The sequence below is a fragment of the Sander vitreus genome, chromosome 7 (genome assembly GCF_031162955.1).
Source record: "Sander vitreus isolate 19-12246 chromosome 7, sanVit1, whole genome shotgun sequence".
Lineage (NCBI taxonomy): Eukaryota > Metazoa > Chordata > Actinopteri > Perciformes > Percidae > Sander > Sander vitreus.
In genome coordinates, this window is record NC_135861.1 from 13162663 (window position 1) to 13178559 (window position 15897).

At 45.1% G+C, this 15897-nt stretch overlaps 1 protein-coding gene across 5 annotated transcripts in view; it reads right to left on the reverse strand.

Annotated features, from left to right (window-relative positions):
• LOC144520734 (forkhead box protein J3-like) overlaps positions 1 to 15897 on the reverse strand; it is a 74036-nt gene that overhangs the window by 49640 nt on the left and 8499 nt on the right. For 3 of the 5 annotated variants that reach the window (XM_078254703.1, XM_078254702.1, XM_078254699.1), the window contains exons 2-3: positions 12589 to 12712; positions 11812 to 12287 (exon numbers count right to left, since the gene is read on the reverse strand). In XM_078254703.1, the coding sequence (XP_078110829.1) occupies positions 11812 to 12171 (360 nt within the window). In that variant the 5' untranslated portion in view covers positions 12172 to 12287; positions 12589 to 12712. Of the gene's footprint in view, positions 1 to 11811; positions 12288 to 12588; positions 12912 to 15897 lie in introns of those variants that run through there. The other 2 variants (XM_078254701.1, XM_078254700.1) reach the window with 2 other exon arrangements.

A 15897-nucleotide genomic window follows, 5' to 3' on the forward strand; every position in this document is an offset into this window, starting at 1 on the left:
AACCCACGAACACCGTGGTGGACACCGGTGGTCAGGGAAGCCGTCCGACTGAAGAAGGAGTCTTTCCGGGATATGTTATCCCAGAGGACTCCGGAGGCAGTTGCAAGGTACCGAAGGGCCCGAAGGGCTGCAGCCTCTACCGTGAAAGAGGCAAAGCAGCGGGTGTGGGAGAAGTTCGGAGAAGACATGGAGAAGGACTTTCGGTCGGCACCAAGGTGCTTCTGGAAAACCGTTCGCCACCTCAGGAGGGGGGAAGCGGGGAACCATCCAAGCTGTGTACAGTAAGGATGGGACGCTGTTGACCTCAACTGAGGAGGTAATAGGGCGGTGGAAGGAGCACTTTGAGGAACTCCTAAATCCGACTAATACGCCCTCTATGGTAGAGGCAGAGCTGGAGGATGATGGGGGGGATTGTCGTCAATTTCCCTGGTGGAGGTTGCTGAGGTAGTTAAACAACTCCACAGTGGCAAAGCCCCAGGAATTGATGAGATCCGTCCAGAAATGCTTAAAGGCTCTGGGTGTGGAGGGGTTGTCTTGGTTGACACGCCTCTTCAACATTGCGTGGAAGTCTGGGACGGTGCCTAAGGAGTGGCAGACCGGGGTGGTGGTTCCCCTTTTTAAAAAGGGGGGACCAGAGGGTGTGTGCCAATTACAGGGGTATCACACTTCTCAGCCTCCCCGGTAAAGTCTACTCCAAGGTGCTGGAAAGGAGGGTTCGGTCGATAGTCGAACCTCAGGTTGAAGAGGAACAATGCGGATTCCGTCCTGGTCGTGGAACAACGGACCAGATCTTTACTCTCGCAAGGATCCTGGAGGGAGCCTGGGAGTATGCCCAACCAGTCTACATGTGTTTTGTGGATCTGGAGAAGGCGTATGACCGGGTGCCCCGGGAGATACTGTGGGAGGTGCTGCGGGAGTACGGGGTGAGGGGGTCCCTTCTCAGGGCCATCCAATCTCTGTACGACCAAAGCGAGAGCTGTGTCCGGGTTCTCGGCAGTAAGTCGGACTCGTTTCAGGTGAGAGTTGGCCTCCGCCAGGGCTGCGCTTTGTCACCAATCCTGTTTGTAGTATTTATGGACAGGATATCGAGGCGTAGTCGGGGTGGAGAGGGGTTGCAGTTCGGTGGGCTGGGGATCTCATCGCTGCTTTTTGCAGATGATGTGGTCCTGATGGCATCATCGGCCTGTGACCTTCAGCACTCACTGGATCGGTTCGCAGCCGAGTGTGAAGCGGCTGGGATGAGGATCAGCACCTCTAAATCGGAGGCCATGGTTCTCAGCAGGAAACCGATGGAGTGCCTTCTCCAGGTAGGGAATGAGTCCTTACCCCAAGTGAAGGAGTTCAAGTACCTTGGGGTCTTGTTCGCGAGTGAGGGGACAATGGAGCGGGAGATTGGTCGGAGAATCGGCACAGCGGGTGCGGTATTACATTCAATTTATCGCACCGTTGTGACGAAAAGAGAGCTGAGCCAGAAGGCAAAGCTCTCAATCTACCGGTCAGTTTTTGTTCCTACCCTCACCTATGGTCATGAAGGCTGGGTCATGACCGAAAGAACAAGATCCAGGGTACAAGTGGCCGAAATGGGTTTCCTCAGGAGGGTAGCTGGCGTCTCCCTTAGAGATAGGGTGAGAAGCTCAGTTATCCGTGAGGAGCTCGGAGTAGAGCCGCTGCTCCTTCGCGTCGAAAGGAGCCAGTTGAGGTGGTTCGGGCATCTGGTAAGGATGCCCCCTGGGCGCCTCCCTAGGGAGGTGTTCCAGGCACGTCCAGCTGGGAGGAGGCCCCGGGGAAGACCCAGGACTATGTGGAGGGATTATATCTCCAACCTGGCCTGGGAACGCCTCGGGATCCCCCAGTCGGAGCTGGTTAATGTGGCTCGGGAAAGGGAAGTTTGGGGTCCCCTGCTGGAGCTACTACCCCCGCGACCCGACCCCGGATAAGCGGACGAAGATGGATGGAATTTTTATTGTGTTACTGACCTGCCAAGGGACTACGGGCAGAAAATAGCACTTGTGCTACAACCTGGTACAATGCATCTCTCCTTGTTCTTATACAAGGTTAATTTTAACTTGTGCATTGTCCCTGTTTAAATAAATGAATCAATGAATGTGGGTCTATTTTAATTCCAAAGGCAAAGGGAACTTTATCAGGATGCATAGTATCCTGGATTCATGAAATAACTGGCCTTTAAAAATAAAAATCTGCCTGGCTCTATGGGAATTTAACATAGGGGTTATGCTCCCTGTATTTTAAGGAAGAACATTTATTTACGATACATTATTTTTCCATTCACAAAGAAAACTGGTGTTCTTAAAAGGTTGGATTTTTTCCTAATTTTTTTAATTAAGGCATTAAGTTCAATTTCCAAAAGATGATTTTTTATTCTTCTTTTTAGTGAAATTTAGCATGGGTGTACTAATTTATGCTGTGCACTGTATGTGGCAAAATGGATGACCACAGTTATACATCTCAACAAAAAATACTTTGTTGTTCATGATAAAAATATTATGATTATGATGATAATGATTATTTTATCGCTTATCTCAAGATGTTTTCATGTTACAGAAGTATAATTTATGACATTTCTTACTTATTGTTTCTCATTAATCTCTATGTAACAAAATGTATGTATGCTTAACTGTGACGTGGTGAATTCTGAACAACAATCTGTGTATTTTCTACCTTCAGTAGTAAGGCTCCATCTATACACTTTTATTACTTAGGTTTCCAATGTGATCGAGGCAGTGTGACAGTTTCTTTTAGGTTTAAAATTTCCTTTTATCGCAGTTGTTTTTAAACACACCAACACACTTTAGAAATGTACCGAGAAGCCAAGGTAAAGCTGGATTATGCAATCTTTTGCTGTTTTTGTCACTGAAATTGTTATTTCATTCTCTAACGGTTGATTACATTTGCTATCAGATATGAGCTTTTTGAAAAAATGTCATTTAAAAGGTTTAATTTGAATGGCAAGGAATCTATATTGTATAGCACAATTTCTAACATGGTGTCGAGAGGGAGACTTTGACCTTGAGACACACACACGCACATCTGGACAGCAGATTGGTCTAGCGTGACATGTAAACTGGGAATGCTGGGGTACATGTAAGAGTTCTGTATGTGTTGCCTAGTGACTAAGGGGGTCAGCACAGAGTCAGAGGTGAGACTCAATAAACAGACAGACGGCTGTGGCATTCTCCTCTTCCTGAAATGACTCTCAGGAAAACCCAACAAACACATCATCTTGCACATAGAGCCACACACATACACGAGCACTACATACTGTACATGTACAGACACACTCCGTTTCCCACAGATTGTCTCAAAGCTGAATCACAACAAGCACAGTTTGGTGGTGAAATTTTTCAGTTGGGCTCATAAGAAACAAGCTGAGAAGCCTCGGTGCAGCTACAGCCACATTATAACTCCCAGCAGCCAATGACAGCAGCCTTTCTCCACATACATGAGTACACTTGACACTGTGCACCGACCTCCACTGAGCTCAGTCACAGATCTCCCACAGAACAGGCAGGAGAGGAAGGGAGCCAGAATAATGGCCCAGTGCTGATTCATATCAGGTGATTGTCTGTGACATGTGGTGTTCAGCCAAAGGCCAAAGGCCACTGCGGTAGCGCTGCCCTTTACAACGTCACATTAGGCCTTGCTAATTCGCAGGCAATTAGCCTGGCTGCATGGGAGCTCGCCCGAGCGGCGGGGGTCACAAGAGAGCAAGTTCGTCAGCACAGACTGCAACAAGCCATTTGGTGAAGGTACAGGTCTAAACTGCATTTTTCAAGGGGTAAAACAAGGAAGGCCTTCCCATTTCAATGATAATATAATGGTGAGGTGAGCTTTGAATAACATTTCCCATCACACTCAGCCTGAATAGAATAGAGCAGCATAGAATACAAATTAATCTTACATACTTTTTAATTTAATCAATTCATCAGTTAGTCTGACTTCTTAAAATTGCTTGTTTTGTCCGACCAGCAGTCCTTAACCTAAGATGTTCTATGATGATATAAAAGAGCAAATAGTCAGGCTGAAACCAGCGAATGTTTGCCATCTTTGCTTGATAAATGACTTAAATCTATTATCAAAGTTGTTCTGTTGATTAACTAAACGTTTCAAAACTCTGTAGAATTAATTAGAATAGAAAATAATGTTATCATTAGGTGGAAAACAATATTTCACCAAGACATAAAATGAGCACAACAATCTATATCTAAACAAACTAGAGACCATTTTGCGATGGGATCTCACCAGCTGCAATGCCAAATCGGGCCAGAGGCGTAAAGTGGGGGGGCCTCTTCCCTACTTCCTACTAGAGGATGAATACCTGAACCGAGCTCGTTGGACCCAACAGTATCCGACGGGCCGGGCCAGGTTCAGACAGATATTTAGAAATGATGTTTGGGTTCGGGTCGGGCTTGGTCACATCAGCGTGATAAGGCATTGAATTTTTTTAATTTAAAAAAGCTTGTTGCCCCCTGTGCGCTGATGCGCTAATCTGTTGACATTTCTGAATGCCTTCCTACAGTTGCTTAATAAAAGTGGGCTTTTCCAAACAAACAAGTATGTGTCATTAGTATGAGAAAAGAAACGAGATTTTAACTGTGTCGGGCTCGGACATAAATATCTTAATGCCTGTAGGGCTCGGGCCGGGTTTGGTTACTGCTCTGTCGGACGCAGGCCGGGCCCGATCCACACTCTACTTCCGGCACCCTTGCGCAGACCACACCCATTTTTAAACTCGCAATTCATTTTTATGTCAACTACACACCTGCAGAGTTTCCTGACTTCATCTTGCCCGGTTGTCGGGCCAGGGGCGTTAAGGTCGGGAAGCCAAGACAAGTTGCTCAGACCACACCCATTTAAAAACTGTGACATCATTTTTATCTCAACTATACACCCGTAAAGTCTTGTGACTGCATCTTGCATGGTTGTCTGGGGCCAGGGACGTAAAGTGTGTGTGTGTGTGTGTGTGTGTGTGTGTGTGTGTGTGTGTGTGTTGAGGGGGGGAGGGGGGAGGGAGGGGGTGTCCAAGGCCCCTTCCCTAGATCCAACCCCCCTACTTGAGGGGCCCTTGCTTGGACCACACCCATCTTTGAAATCTGCCTTCATTTTGATCTCAACTACACACCTGTAAAGTTTCATGACTGCATCTTTTCTTGCACAGATGTGATGCTATTGCAGTGGCAAAATCTGGCCAGACATATAAACACCTGGCAAAGTGCTGAAAACCGCCTCTATTAGTTCACCACATTTTGCCATAATGAAACACACACAACTATATACACACACACACACCTCACTATCTTTGTGGGGACCCGTCATTGACATAATGCATTCCCTAACTCCTTACCCTAACCTTAAAGCACCCATACTATGCTCATTACTCATAATTGTATTTTAAGGTTGTACCAGAATGGTTTAATTTTCAAAAAACACCATATTTTTGTTGTACTGCACAGCTCTCTGTCACTGCTGCAGATCCTCTTTTCACCTGGTCTCTGTTTTAGCTACAGAGTGAGACCTCTTTTCTTTCTTCTTTTCTTCTTCTGTACTATCTTTGATTGCACTCGCACATGCGCAGTAGCTCAGATGTAGATCATGTCAGCTAGCTAGCTCCATAGACAATAAAAGAAAGGCTGTTTCTCCAACTTCGGTCAGTTACGAGGCAGGATTAGCTGGGAGACTTCTAAATGAGGGCGCACATGTAAGTAGTTCTTTTGGAGATTATGGTGAACTTGTTTGTGTGTGTTGTAGCAGTGCTTTGCTATTGAGAATGAGGTAGCATGCTAGCACTAATGCTACGAGCTAACGGTTGCGGTTAGCCAGCTCGTTTCGGCTTGTGACGTCACAAGCCGTGTCGATTTTGAACAGCTCACCCAGAGACTGAAGGCAGGACACATTCAGAAACCGTATCTCACTCAGAACAGCATGGATGGATTTCTTTCAAAGTTTGTATGTGTGTGGAAGCACCAGAGACACAAAAGAACACCCCAAATCCCAGAAAAAGTGTTTTTTTTCATAATATGGGCCCTTTAACCATCACAACTAAATGCATAACCTTAACCCTTACCCTCACCCTAACCATAACCTAATTCTAACCCTAATCCTAAAACCAAGTCTTAACCCTCAAACAGCCCTTTAAAGTTGTGGGGTCCAGCATTTTGGCCCCACAAAGCTGTCGGGACCCCACAAGTATACTGTATTCCCGGTTTTTGGACCCCACGAATGTAGTTAAAACAAGAACACACACACACACACACCTAAAACATCATAAAAGGAAAGCTAATTAAGGCAAAACACTAAACAAAAAATACTGCAGGGCAGGTGGTGAAGGTCAGTATTTACAGTTTCCGATTGCAAAAACCGACCAAAAACTGATTTAATTAGAGACAATAAAAGACAAAAACAAAGCAAAAAAAGAAACCCCTGTGGCTTTGGTCTTCCACTGCGTACTCACTATGAGCTGTGGTAAAGGTGGACCCTAGAGAGGAGGGACACGTGGGTGTGAAGGGGCTGCGAGGGGGATGCAGAGGGCATGGGAAAGTAGATTGGTGCACATTGTAGGATACAGACAGAGAGAGTGAGAGGTTGGTAAAGATAACATAAGGGAGCTAATGCTGTTCCAGTAATATACAATCAGCGCCTTGCGCTTGTAGGGAAGACTTTGAAGGGATTTAATAAAAAATATTAAGTGTATTTTTTGGCAAAATGGAAGTTATCACTGTATTGACATTTATAATTCCTGAATCAATAAAGAAAAACTGGACCCACAACACTGAATCCCTCTTTAGGAAAGGACATAGCAGACTGTTCTTTCGGAGACTGATCCTCCAGTGTGTGCAACAGGCTCTTGCAGTCTCAACAAGCTGTTAAGAAAGGCCAGCTATGTTGGAACGTGTGGAGGCAGGGGCGGAGAGGACGAGGGACAAAATCAAAGCCATCTTGGATATCCCTTCTCACCCTCTCTACAACAAGCTGTGGCAGACTGGCAACTTGTTGCAGAGAGAAGGATGAAGGACAAGAAATCAAAGCCTGGGAGTTGTTCCTTCCTTGTGGCTCGGAGGTAGCATGGCCTACAACCACAAGGTTGGCAGATCGATTCCAGTCAAACTGTCCCTGACCAAGACACTAATGGCGCTTACCCACTGCTAGTACCAGCTCTGCTCGGCTCGACCACGGGGGCCCGTCCTCCATTTTCCATTGCAGATTTAGAACCTCCTCATGCCTGAGGCGGGCATGGCTGGTCATCATAGCAACGCCGCAGGAAACGCGACACACACACACACACACAAATCCATCGAAGGTGTGTTGTTTTTGATTCTCTGCATGTGGCTGTTGCCACAGCCAGAAGACAAATTTTGTTTCAAAAGAAGCTGGAGGCAGCAAAAAAAAACGCTGGCTAAACTATTTAAAAATGGCGCGTTTGTTCAGGACACCCCCGAATGTTGCTAGCATGACGCAGTGATTAGTGAAGATTCTCTCAGTAGTCTGCAGGTTTTCACATCACCTTTTGGTATCGCCTCAGCTCGCTTGGAACCTCGAGGGAGGTGATACTAAAAAAAGTACCCGTTAGCTAGTACCAGGTACTTTTTTCCTAATGGGAAAACAAAAAAGGCGAGTGAAGTCAAGGCGAGTCGAGCAGGTACCATGTAATGAAAAACCGCCATAAGCTCCCCGGATGCTGTATGTATAGCTGTCCACTGCTACTACTACTTAGGATGGGTTTATATGCAGTAATTGAATTTCACTACATTGTACTTTATGTATGTGATGAATACGAATAAAGTTTGTTTTGTTGTATGTGTTCACATGCTTGGCCAATAAAGCTGATTCTGATAGAACACGCAGAAGCTAAGCATTGTAAAACGTGGATGCTTCACACACACGTATCTTCAACCCGGCAGCAGAGAAGAGATACAATAACCACAGTTTTAAAATGGGAAACCAGATTAGTGTCACGAATTTAGCATTCGGCCAAATGTGAAGTATGGTCATAAGCTCCAAAACCCTTTTGTTCCTGAGTTATGGCATTGAATAATGGCCAGAAAAGTGTTTTTGCAGGACATTTTACGGTTACAGTAAAGTTGACCTTTGGGATATAAAATGCAATCACTTCATCATTTTATTCTATTAGACATTTGTGTTAACTTTTTGTCAGAATTAGCGTAGGAATTCTTGATTTATGGCCAAAAAAATATTTTGTGAGGTCACAGTGATCTTTGACACCCAAATTCTTATCAGTTCATCCTTGAGCCAGATGTAATGAAATTCACTCCAGGCATTCCTGAGATATCGTGGTCACGAGAACGGGACGGACGTGAGGTCACAATTACCTTGACCTTTGACCACCAAAATCTGATCAGTTTATCCTCGAGTCCGAGTCCCTCGATGTGCTCCTGAGATATCATGCTCCCGGGAATGGGATGGACTGACAACCAGAAAACATTATTCCTTCGCGTCGGCGACAGCCGTGGCCGGAGGCATTATGTTTTCTGGTTATATTGGTTCTGGAAAATAATGTGGGCCTGATGCAACACTGTTTGCATTCCACTCCAGTATACTGTATCTCCATTTCTTTGCTTTCAAAACAGAAATGCTAGTCATGCATGTTGCACAAGATGAATTAAGGAATGTCAACAAGCTCCATCAAAAATGGCTTAAACATTTGTGTGCTACTTAATTTCATGTTTTTTGGGTTACGGATTCTAAACCTCCTCCACAGCTCCGGAGGAAGGTTCTCATTACTCCTCAGATGAAAAGAGCTCTCCATATTCATTTCCAGCTAAGACACAAAAATCTCACGACCTTGGAAAGCTACATGATTATACCAGCTAACTAGATTGGCTGTTTTATGCACTTGAAAGTGTGTGTGTGTGTGTGTGTGTGTGTGTGTGTGTGTGTGTGTGTGTCCTGGTTTCAACTCTGCGCTCCTGCGCTCTTACATTATCATACAGAGCAGACGGAGTGCGTGTGCTGGGTAGTAAAACTCTCCTCTGCTCTCTGACAGTCTCCTCTCTCTTCTCCAACTCTCCCCCACCCTCATCTCCTCTCCCTTGCTCAGCTCCCCGTGTGTAATCTGCAGACTGCACACGTACACTGCCTACCTGAGTGGGAGTCTCTCTGTGGGTGTACAAGCTTGTGTGTGTGTACACGCATGTGTGGCAGAGGGTGAAGGAGACGGCAAACACAAAGGACCATGCATGAGGCGTTTTCCAAAAACTCACGTGTTCGCCTTGAGTCGGTACATTCAGAAAACACAAATTTCAAAGTGTGTACTTGCAGACCATGTCTGCTGAACGTGGCAGCCAGACAATCTCGGTGTCTGCATCCCACTGTTTACAGCTGACAGCAATCACCTGAACTGGAATGAACCAGACTTATGTAACTTTCCCTGTGACGGCCATGGCTGGTGTAGAACAAGACCCACTGTTTTGAAGCGGGTCATCCAGAAAGCAAAAGTTTATAGCTTTTTCTCAAAGACTAACACAGAAATGTGACTGGTGTTTTACCTTGAAGTACTGCTTAATTTGTACCTTTACTGGCTACTAAAATGCAACACAACTTTGGGTTATGTATCTCACAACAAACTCTCTGCACTGATATCATGGATTCATGCCAAAACGTGAAATTATAGCTACTTGAATGCAGACACACACACAAATCAATGAATCTAGAGGTGTAATTATGGGATAATAAAACATCCTGGCACCCAAATACATCCAGCAGGAGAAGGCAGTCATGAGCTGCAGCGAGAGAAAGCCTGAATGGTCTTAATAACCCCTATCCTCTCTCTCTAAATTGATTGAATCCTACATGCAGGTAAGAAGCTCTGCCAACCCAACCTGGCTTGTATCATAACCTTTTTGTCTCCATTTCTGGCATGCATCTCTGCTCAGGGAATGGTGTGTGGAAGATTATAGACGGGGAACAAACACAGGTTTGTGAAAGGGAAAGAAGAGAGGAGTTAGTGACTAAGAGAGGGTGGGATTGGTGGAGTGCAAGTGTTTGGGAGATCAAGATAGAAAGTGAAAGAGAGAAATAATGAGAAGACGAAAAATGTCCCCGCTCCAGAAAGATGAATTGGTTGATAGTTTGCAGACAGCTTTTTCAATGTGTCAGTGGAAGGACTATATCCATCCCCTTCTTCACTAATAAGGTAGAGAATCCCCAAGACACAACCGTAGGGATCTATTCATTCGTCTCAAATAACACAGCCACCTTTCTGCTCATATTAGCCAGGATTTGCACAGCTGCATTTACATAAGGATTTAATAATGTTGTCTGAATGAGACGAAACGTCTCTGTCAATCATTCTTGGTTTACTAAAAGGTTTCTGTGCTCTTCGAGGCAAGCACTGGATCAGATTTGTGCAGTTTGAGCATGAGCAATAGGGTTGAGGTTTGAAAGCATTTGATCAGTCCAGTATCAAATCCATTTGTTGACTCCAAATCTAGGTTTAGCTTTCAGGAAGCAGGGGGATGCATATTTTATCATTCATCAGAATCAGATCATTTATATTATATATGCCTTTTATATAATTTTTTTTTAGATTATTAGTGTGTTGTCTTGCAAGATTTGCTTGTGGCTCGCGAAAGAAAAACAGCCGAAATGATCACTTCTATGCAGTGTTGCCACAGTTAGTAACTTAGATTTCTTTATTAGTTACATTGAACAACTGCCAACAACACCCCCATAGCCTCAACATAAAAATGACAACCGGTTTACTGTGAGGCAGCTCGGCATTGCCAGTAGAAGAGATCTTGTTTATTATGGCACGAAAGAGAACGAGTCAACCGTGTTAAGGGCAGCATTTCCGCTACAACATACTGCCCGATCAACTTCTTCAACTCTCCCCCACTTACTGGTTTAGCACCGAGGTCCAGCTTTTGTTGTTTGGGTGGTGGGGGACCTCCTGCTCTCTGCTTCGCACCACCTGGTGGGACTTGCTCTGTAAGTTTGACTGCAGCGCTGCGACTTCAAATGTTTCTTCAAATTTGACGTAGTGTTTTTGTAGCTAGATAGCACTTTGTCGCCACCAGCACAGAGTGTACAACGAACCTTAATATTGCCATCTTTAGCTGACACAAACTCAAAATAGTGACTGTATTTCCAGCTAGAAAACAAGCATCTCTCTCTCCTCCCTCCATTGTTGTTTACGTTTGTGTCGCTGCGTGGTACAAGTGAACTGTCGCTGCGTGGTACAAGTGACCTGTCCTCATGCTGAAAACGTGACTTGACGCATACGTTACTTCACTCCCCGAGACGCAAGAAGAAAGCAAAAATATATATTTTTACTAAGGAAAATGACAAAAATAGTAACGCACAGTGACTTGGATTAGTAACTTTAATCGGATTACTGGTTTGGAAATAGTAACGCGTTAGATTACTCGTTACTGAAAAAAGTGGTCAGATTAGAGTAATGCATTACTCACTGCTTCTATGTAAACAGCACAATTGCTTAACATGGTTGTCGAAAGGAATCAGGCAGCGCTTCCTGGCGCTTTGTGGCCAATCGCGGCGCTTCAGCAGCCAGTGTGAACCCGGTATAGGATGACTTTAATATCTGTGAATCAAATTCCAAAAAGTAATTGTCATTTAGTAGCATCGGCCTTTTACATAAGCGAACATCCACAAATATTTTCTCCCACAGTGATTATGAGGAACCATAAGATCAGAGCTGGAGTGAACTTCGATCCTTTTGGATCCACCAGGGTATTAGATATGTCGACAAACAGACCTGAGACCCGCTAAAAAGCCAGACTCCATATCACATAGTTTCTCTCTTTTGTCTCGTCTTACCTTCCAGCCGCTGCCCGCCTCTCGGTAGTAGGGGAAGTTGTCACAGATCCACTGGTAGATCTCACTGAGGGTCATCCGTTTGCGTGGCGAGCCATTGATTGCAAAGGTGATCAGGCTGGCATAGCTGTAGGGAGGTTTACCGTCTCTGTGCTGTGCAGCTTCCTCCTGGTCCAACGTTGTTCCTGCGTCCAGATGGGCAATTTTCTTGGCAGGCCCGTGCCCGTGATGGTGACCGTGGTGGTGGTGTCCATGGTGGTGGCCGTGGTGGTGTCCCGCATCTGCCTTCTGGATGGCTGCCCTCATGCTGAGCTGGGGGAGCCAGTCCATTGAGGTCAGGCTACTCTCCAGTTCAGAGGTCATGGTGCTTGTAGGCCGAGGGGGTCAAAAGGAAAGGGTGAGAGGCTCAGCGACGTGGCGTATGGAGGATCTCCTGTTGGCTCACTGAATGGGTGCTGTGCAGCAGCCTTGGCTCAAGTCTGGAAGAGCAGGAGGTTTGTTTACTACGCCTATTCATCTCCTTTTGCTGGAGCAGAAAGCACACTTGGCAGAGACACACAGATATTAACTCGCCATGACTTTCCACCTACAGCGTGGCTTGGTATAATGGAAAACTAAATATTTTGGCATGTTCATCACTTGGTCTTTAACACTGCACATAAACATGATCTGCACTGTGAGCTATAAATAAGAAAACTTTAATCAAACAGTTGTATAACATTAACTGAACAGTAAAAAGCAAAGCAGTATGGGAAAATAGGTATGAGTTAAGTGTCTTACTCTTCCCATTCCTTTCCATCTTTCTTTGGGCCAAAGCATCTGGGGAAGTAACCAAAGTGAGAGGTAGAGTCCTTCCCCCGTGCATGTTCACAAGTTCTTCATTTAGCCACTGCGATGGCCGCTGCTGCAACGCACAAACACAAAACCACACAAGACGGTGAGCTTGCACTGCCAGACAGCCTTCATAAAAGATATTAATATCACACAGCCGCTCAACTGGCCTCGGCATCTGTCCAACCCGATTAAAACTCTTCTCTCTTTCTCTCACTGTTTTCTGTCTGTCTATCTGGACTGCCTCTCACTCTCGTTCTCTCCAAAGTGGAAATGGCAATTGGATCTGCAGAGTGACTAAAAGCTGGGGAATTGTTTTCACAAGTGCCTGCCAAATGGGGGGGGGGGAACAGCTTGGGAGGAATTCCAATCCTCTAGAGGAGCCGAAAGGCTCGTCCCCTCGACACTGTATTCCTATTCTGTGACTCTAGGTTCTCCTGTCAAGTCCATGACCACCCACCCCCCATCCCCTACTCCCCCAGCGTCTCAGATCCAGACACAAACAATGAAAAAAAACTCAAGAAGCCCCAACATTTTAATATGGTAGCTATTTTTAGAGCAGCGGTGAACTTAAAAATGTGTCCTGTGCAAGTAGGATAGGAACGTTTTTTTTGTTAGGTTTTTGGTGGTGGGGGCTTTTGCAAATACTTTTATCATGATTCAGGAAGAAACAACAAAGACAAACGCATTTGGTGCATAAGAGAGAAAATACCATTGTTCTGTACTTTACTCACTGAACATTCGTAGATTTGTCACTCCTGGACTGAGAATGTCATGTAACAGTTACTCATCACTGGAGTGAAGATGTTGCATTCAGACCACACTATGATTCAACAAAGAAAATTGCCTTGTTTGGTGCTTGGTGCTTTTGGATGATAAAAGCCCTACATTCTGCGAAATGCAGGAAACCTACAAGTTTCACAAAAGAGTTACGGAGTGGACCAATGCCAGTGAATAGTTAACAACGGCTGGATGGATTTAGCCTCCTAAGGACACTGAAATCTACATCTAAACCTTCATCTACCATCCCATGCAGTAACCTTCGCTTGTCCTAGAACAACAAAGAGCGTGTTGACCCACGCAATTTCCATTCATGCTCACTGTATATAATCAAGGTGGGAGAAATTCAATGAGCCTGCCTACTAGGAGCAACACAAACCCCTGTCTCTCTTTCCACCAATCCCCCTGGAGAGCCTGATACACCAGGATGAAGAAGAGGAAGGGAAGTACTCAGCTCCCGCAAAAACCTTGCTTAATTACAAGTAGAAAAAAAAACAAATGTTTAGCAGCAGACTTATCAAGCCAAACAAGCCAGGCAGTGGGACTACGGGAAGGAAAGAGGAACAGAGAGACGATGATATGCCCGAAGAGGCCTCTTGCACAACACCACCCCCATCTCCTCTTCAAGGCCCTGCCACTGTGGGAGAAGCCATAGCCAACCCCCCCTCTTCCAAATCCCAGGAAGCCATCTTAATTAGTGCAACTTTCTTTTCTTCTTTTTTTTTTTTTCTTCTTTCGCTGAAGGGAAGGTAGCATTGCTAGTTGCAGTGGTGGTGGGTAGGTGGGGATGGGGGTGGCGACACACAAGACACAGAACAACAAGTACTTATTTTCCCCTCATTAAAAAAGGAGGCTCAGGCTGCAAATCAGTCTGCCACAAGCCCTGACCTGCTGTGCTGCCGTGGCTGTTGTTGCTGAGATGTTTGGGAGCGTGGGTTGGCTGCATGGTGGCACGGTGTAGCTTCACACTGCTAGCCTGGTGAGGCACTGGGATGATGAGTAATAGAAGAGAGCGGAAAGAGGGGCATGACTTGGCTTCTAGGGAGAGGGGCCCTGCTGGGTGGGTAGACGCAACCAATTACCTAGTCGACTCAGTCAACTGGTCCCACAGTGACTGGGCTAACCTCAGCACTGTGCCTTTTGTTTCTGATATCTGCTATGGTTCACATCAGCCTCAGAGACCCACATGGTTTCAGGGGAGAAAAATGATCACTGCAGAGAAGACAGCTTTCAGTATTATATCTCTGCTTATCTTAGGGCTATCCGTTTTCTATAGAAATGCATTGTATTGTATGCATATATGCTGAGTGCTAAACTCACATCTCTCATCTCAGGTAACTGTATCTGAGTGTACTGAAACAGCAATATGTGAGAGAGAGAGGAAATGAACCCTTCTGTCTTTGTTGATGTTCCGTCAGGCAAAATCCTGCATTTTAGGTCTACACATTTGGACTGGGAACATCCATACAGTCTATTGGTATTAATACAACTACTAACAGCATCCACAGGTTTAGATCCATATCAGAAGTGCCTATGTCGTCTTTTTTTTTTTTTTTTTACCGTTTATTAAATGCAGGTCTCACTTTGAACACTATACTTTTAGTTAAAGTGCTCATATTATGCTCATTTTCAGGTTCATAATTGTATTTAGAGGTTGTACCAGAATAGGTTTATGTGGTTTAATTTTCAGAGAACACCATATATTTGTTGTACTGCACATTGCTGCAGCTCCTCTTTTCACCCGGTGTGTTGAGCTCTCTGTTTTAGCTACAGAGTGAGGCATCTCACTTCTGTTCCATCTTTGTTGGAAGTCGCACATGCGCAGTAAGTACTGCTAGCTAGTCTGAGGGAGTGCCATGTTAGCAGCTAGGCAAGCATTATAACGTGTGTTACAAAGTGGCGCACATTCGTCACGGAAGTAAAGGCTGGACTATAATATAGCTGTTTGGAGCAGTTTGTGAACAGTGTTTTCTGTTGGAGATGGTGAGTCCCTTTGGGGTGGACTTTGGGCTTTTTCACTTTGTAAAACTATATCATGCACAAAAAGATATATAACACTATGGGCCCTAATTTAACGATCTGAAGCACAAGTATCAAACGCCAAACGCAAGTAGCTTTGTGGGCGGATCTTGGGCGCTGTTGCTATTATACCGGCGGGATAAATGACTCTTGCGCCAGACGCAAATCTAAAATGGGTTGGTCTGAAGTAGCTACATTACTCATAGGTGTGGTTTGGGCATAAAGTGCAATAAACCAATCAGAGCGTTATCTCACATTCCCTTTAAAAGCAGACATGCTTGTTCCATGGCGTATTGCTATTATAATGGCAGATTTGCTAGGCGCACGCTCTTAATACATCCATGGGCGCACGCCAGGAGCGGTTTACGGCCGAGGAGACCAACGTTTGCTATTGATTTTTCTTTTTGACAAAATGTAAATAAAGAAATGTCACAAAAACATACTTTCCAATGTTTTGTG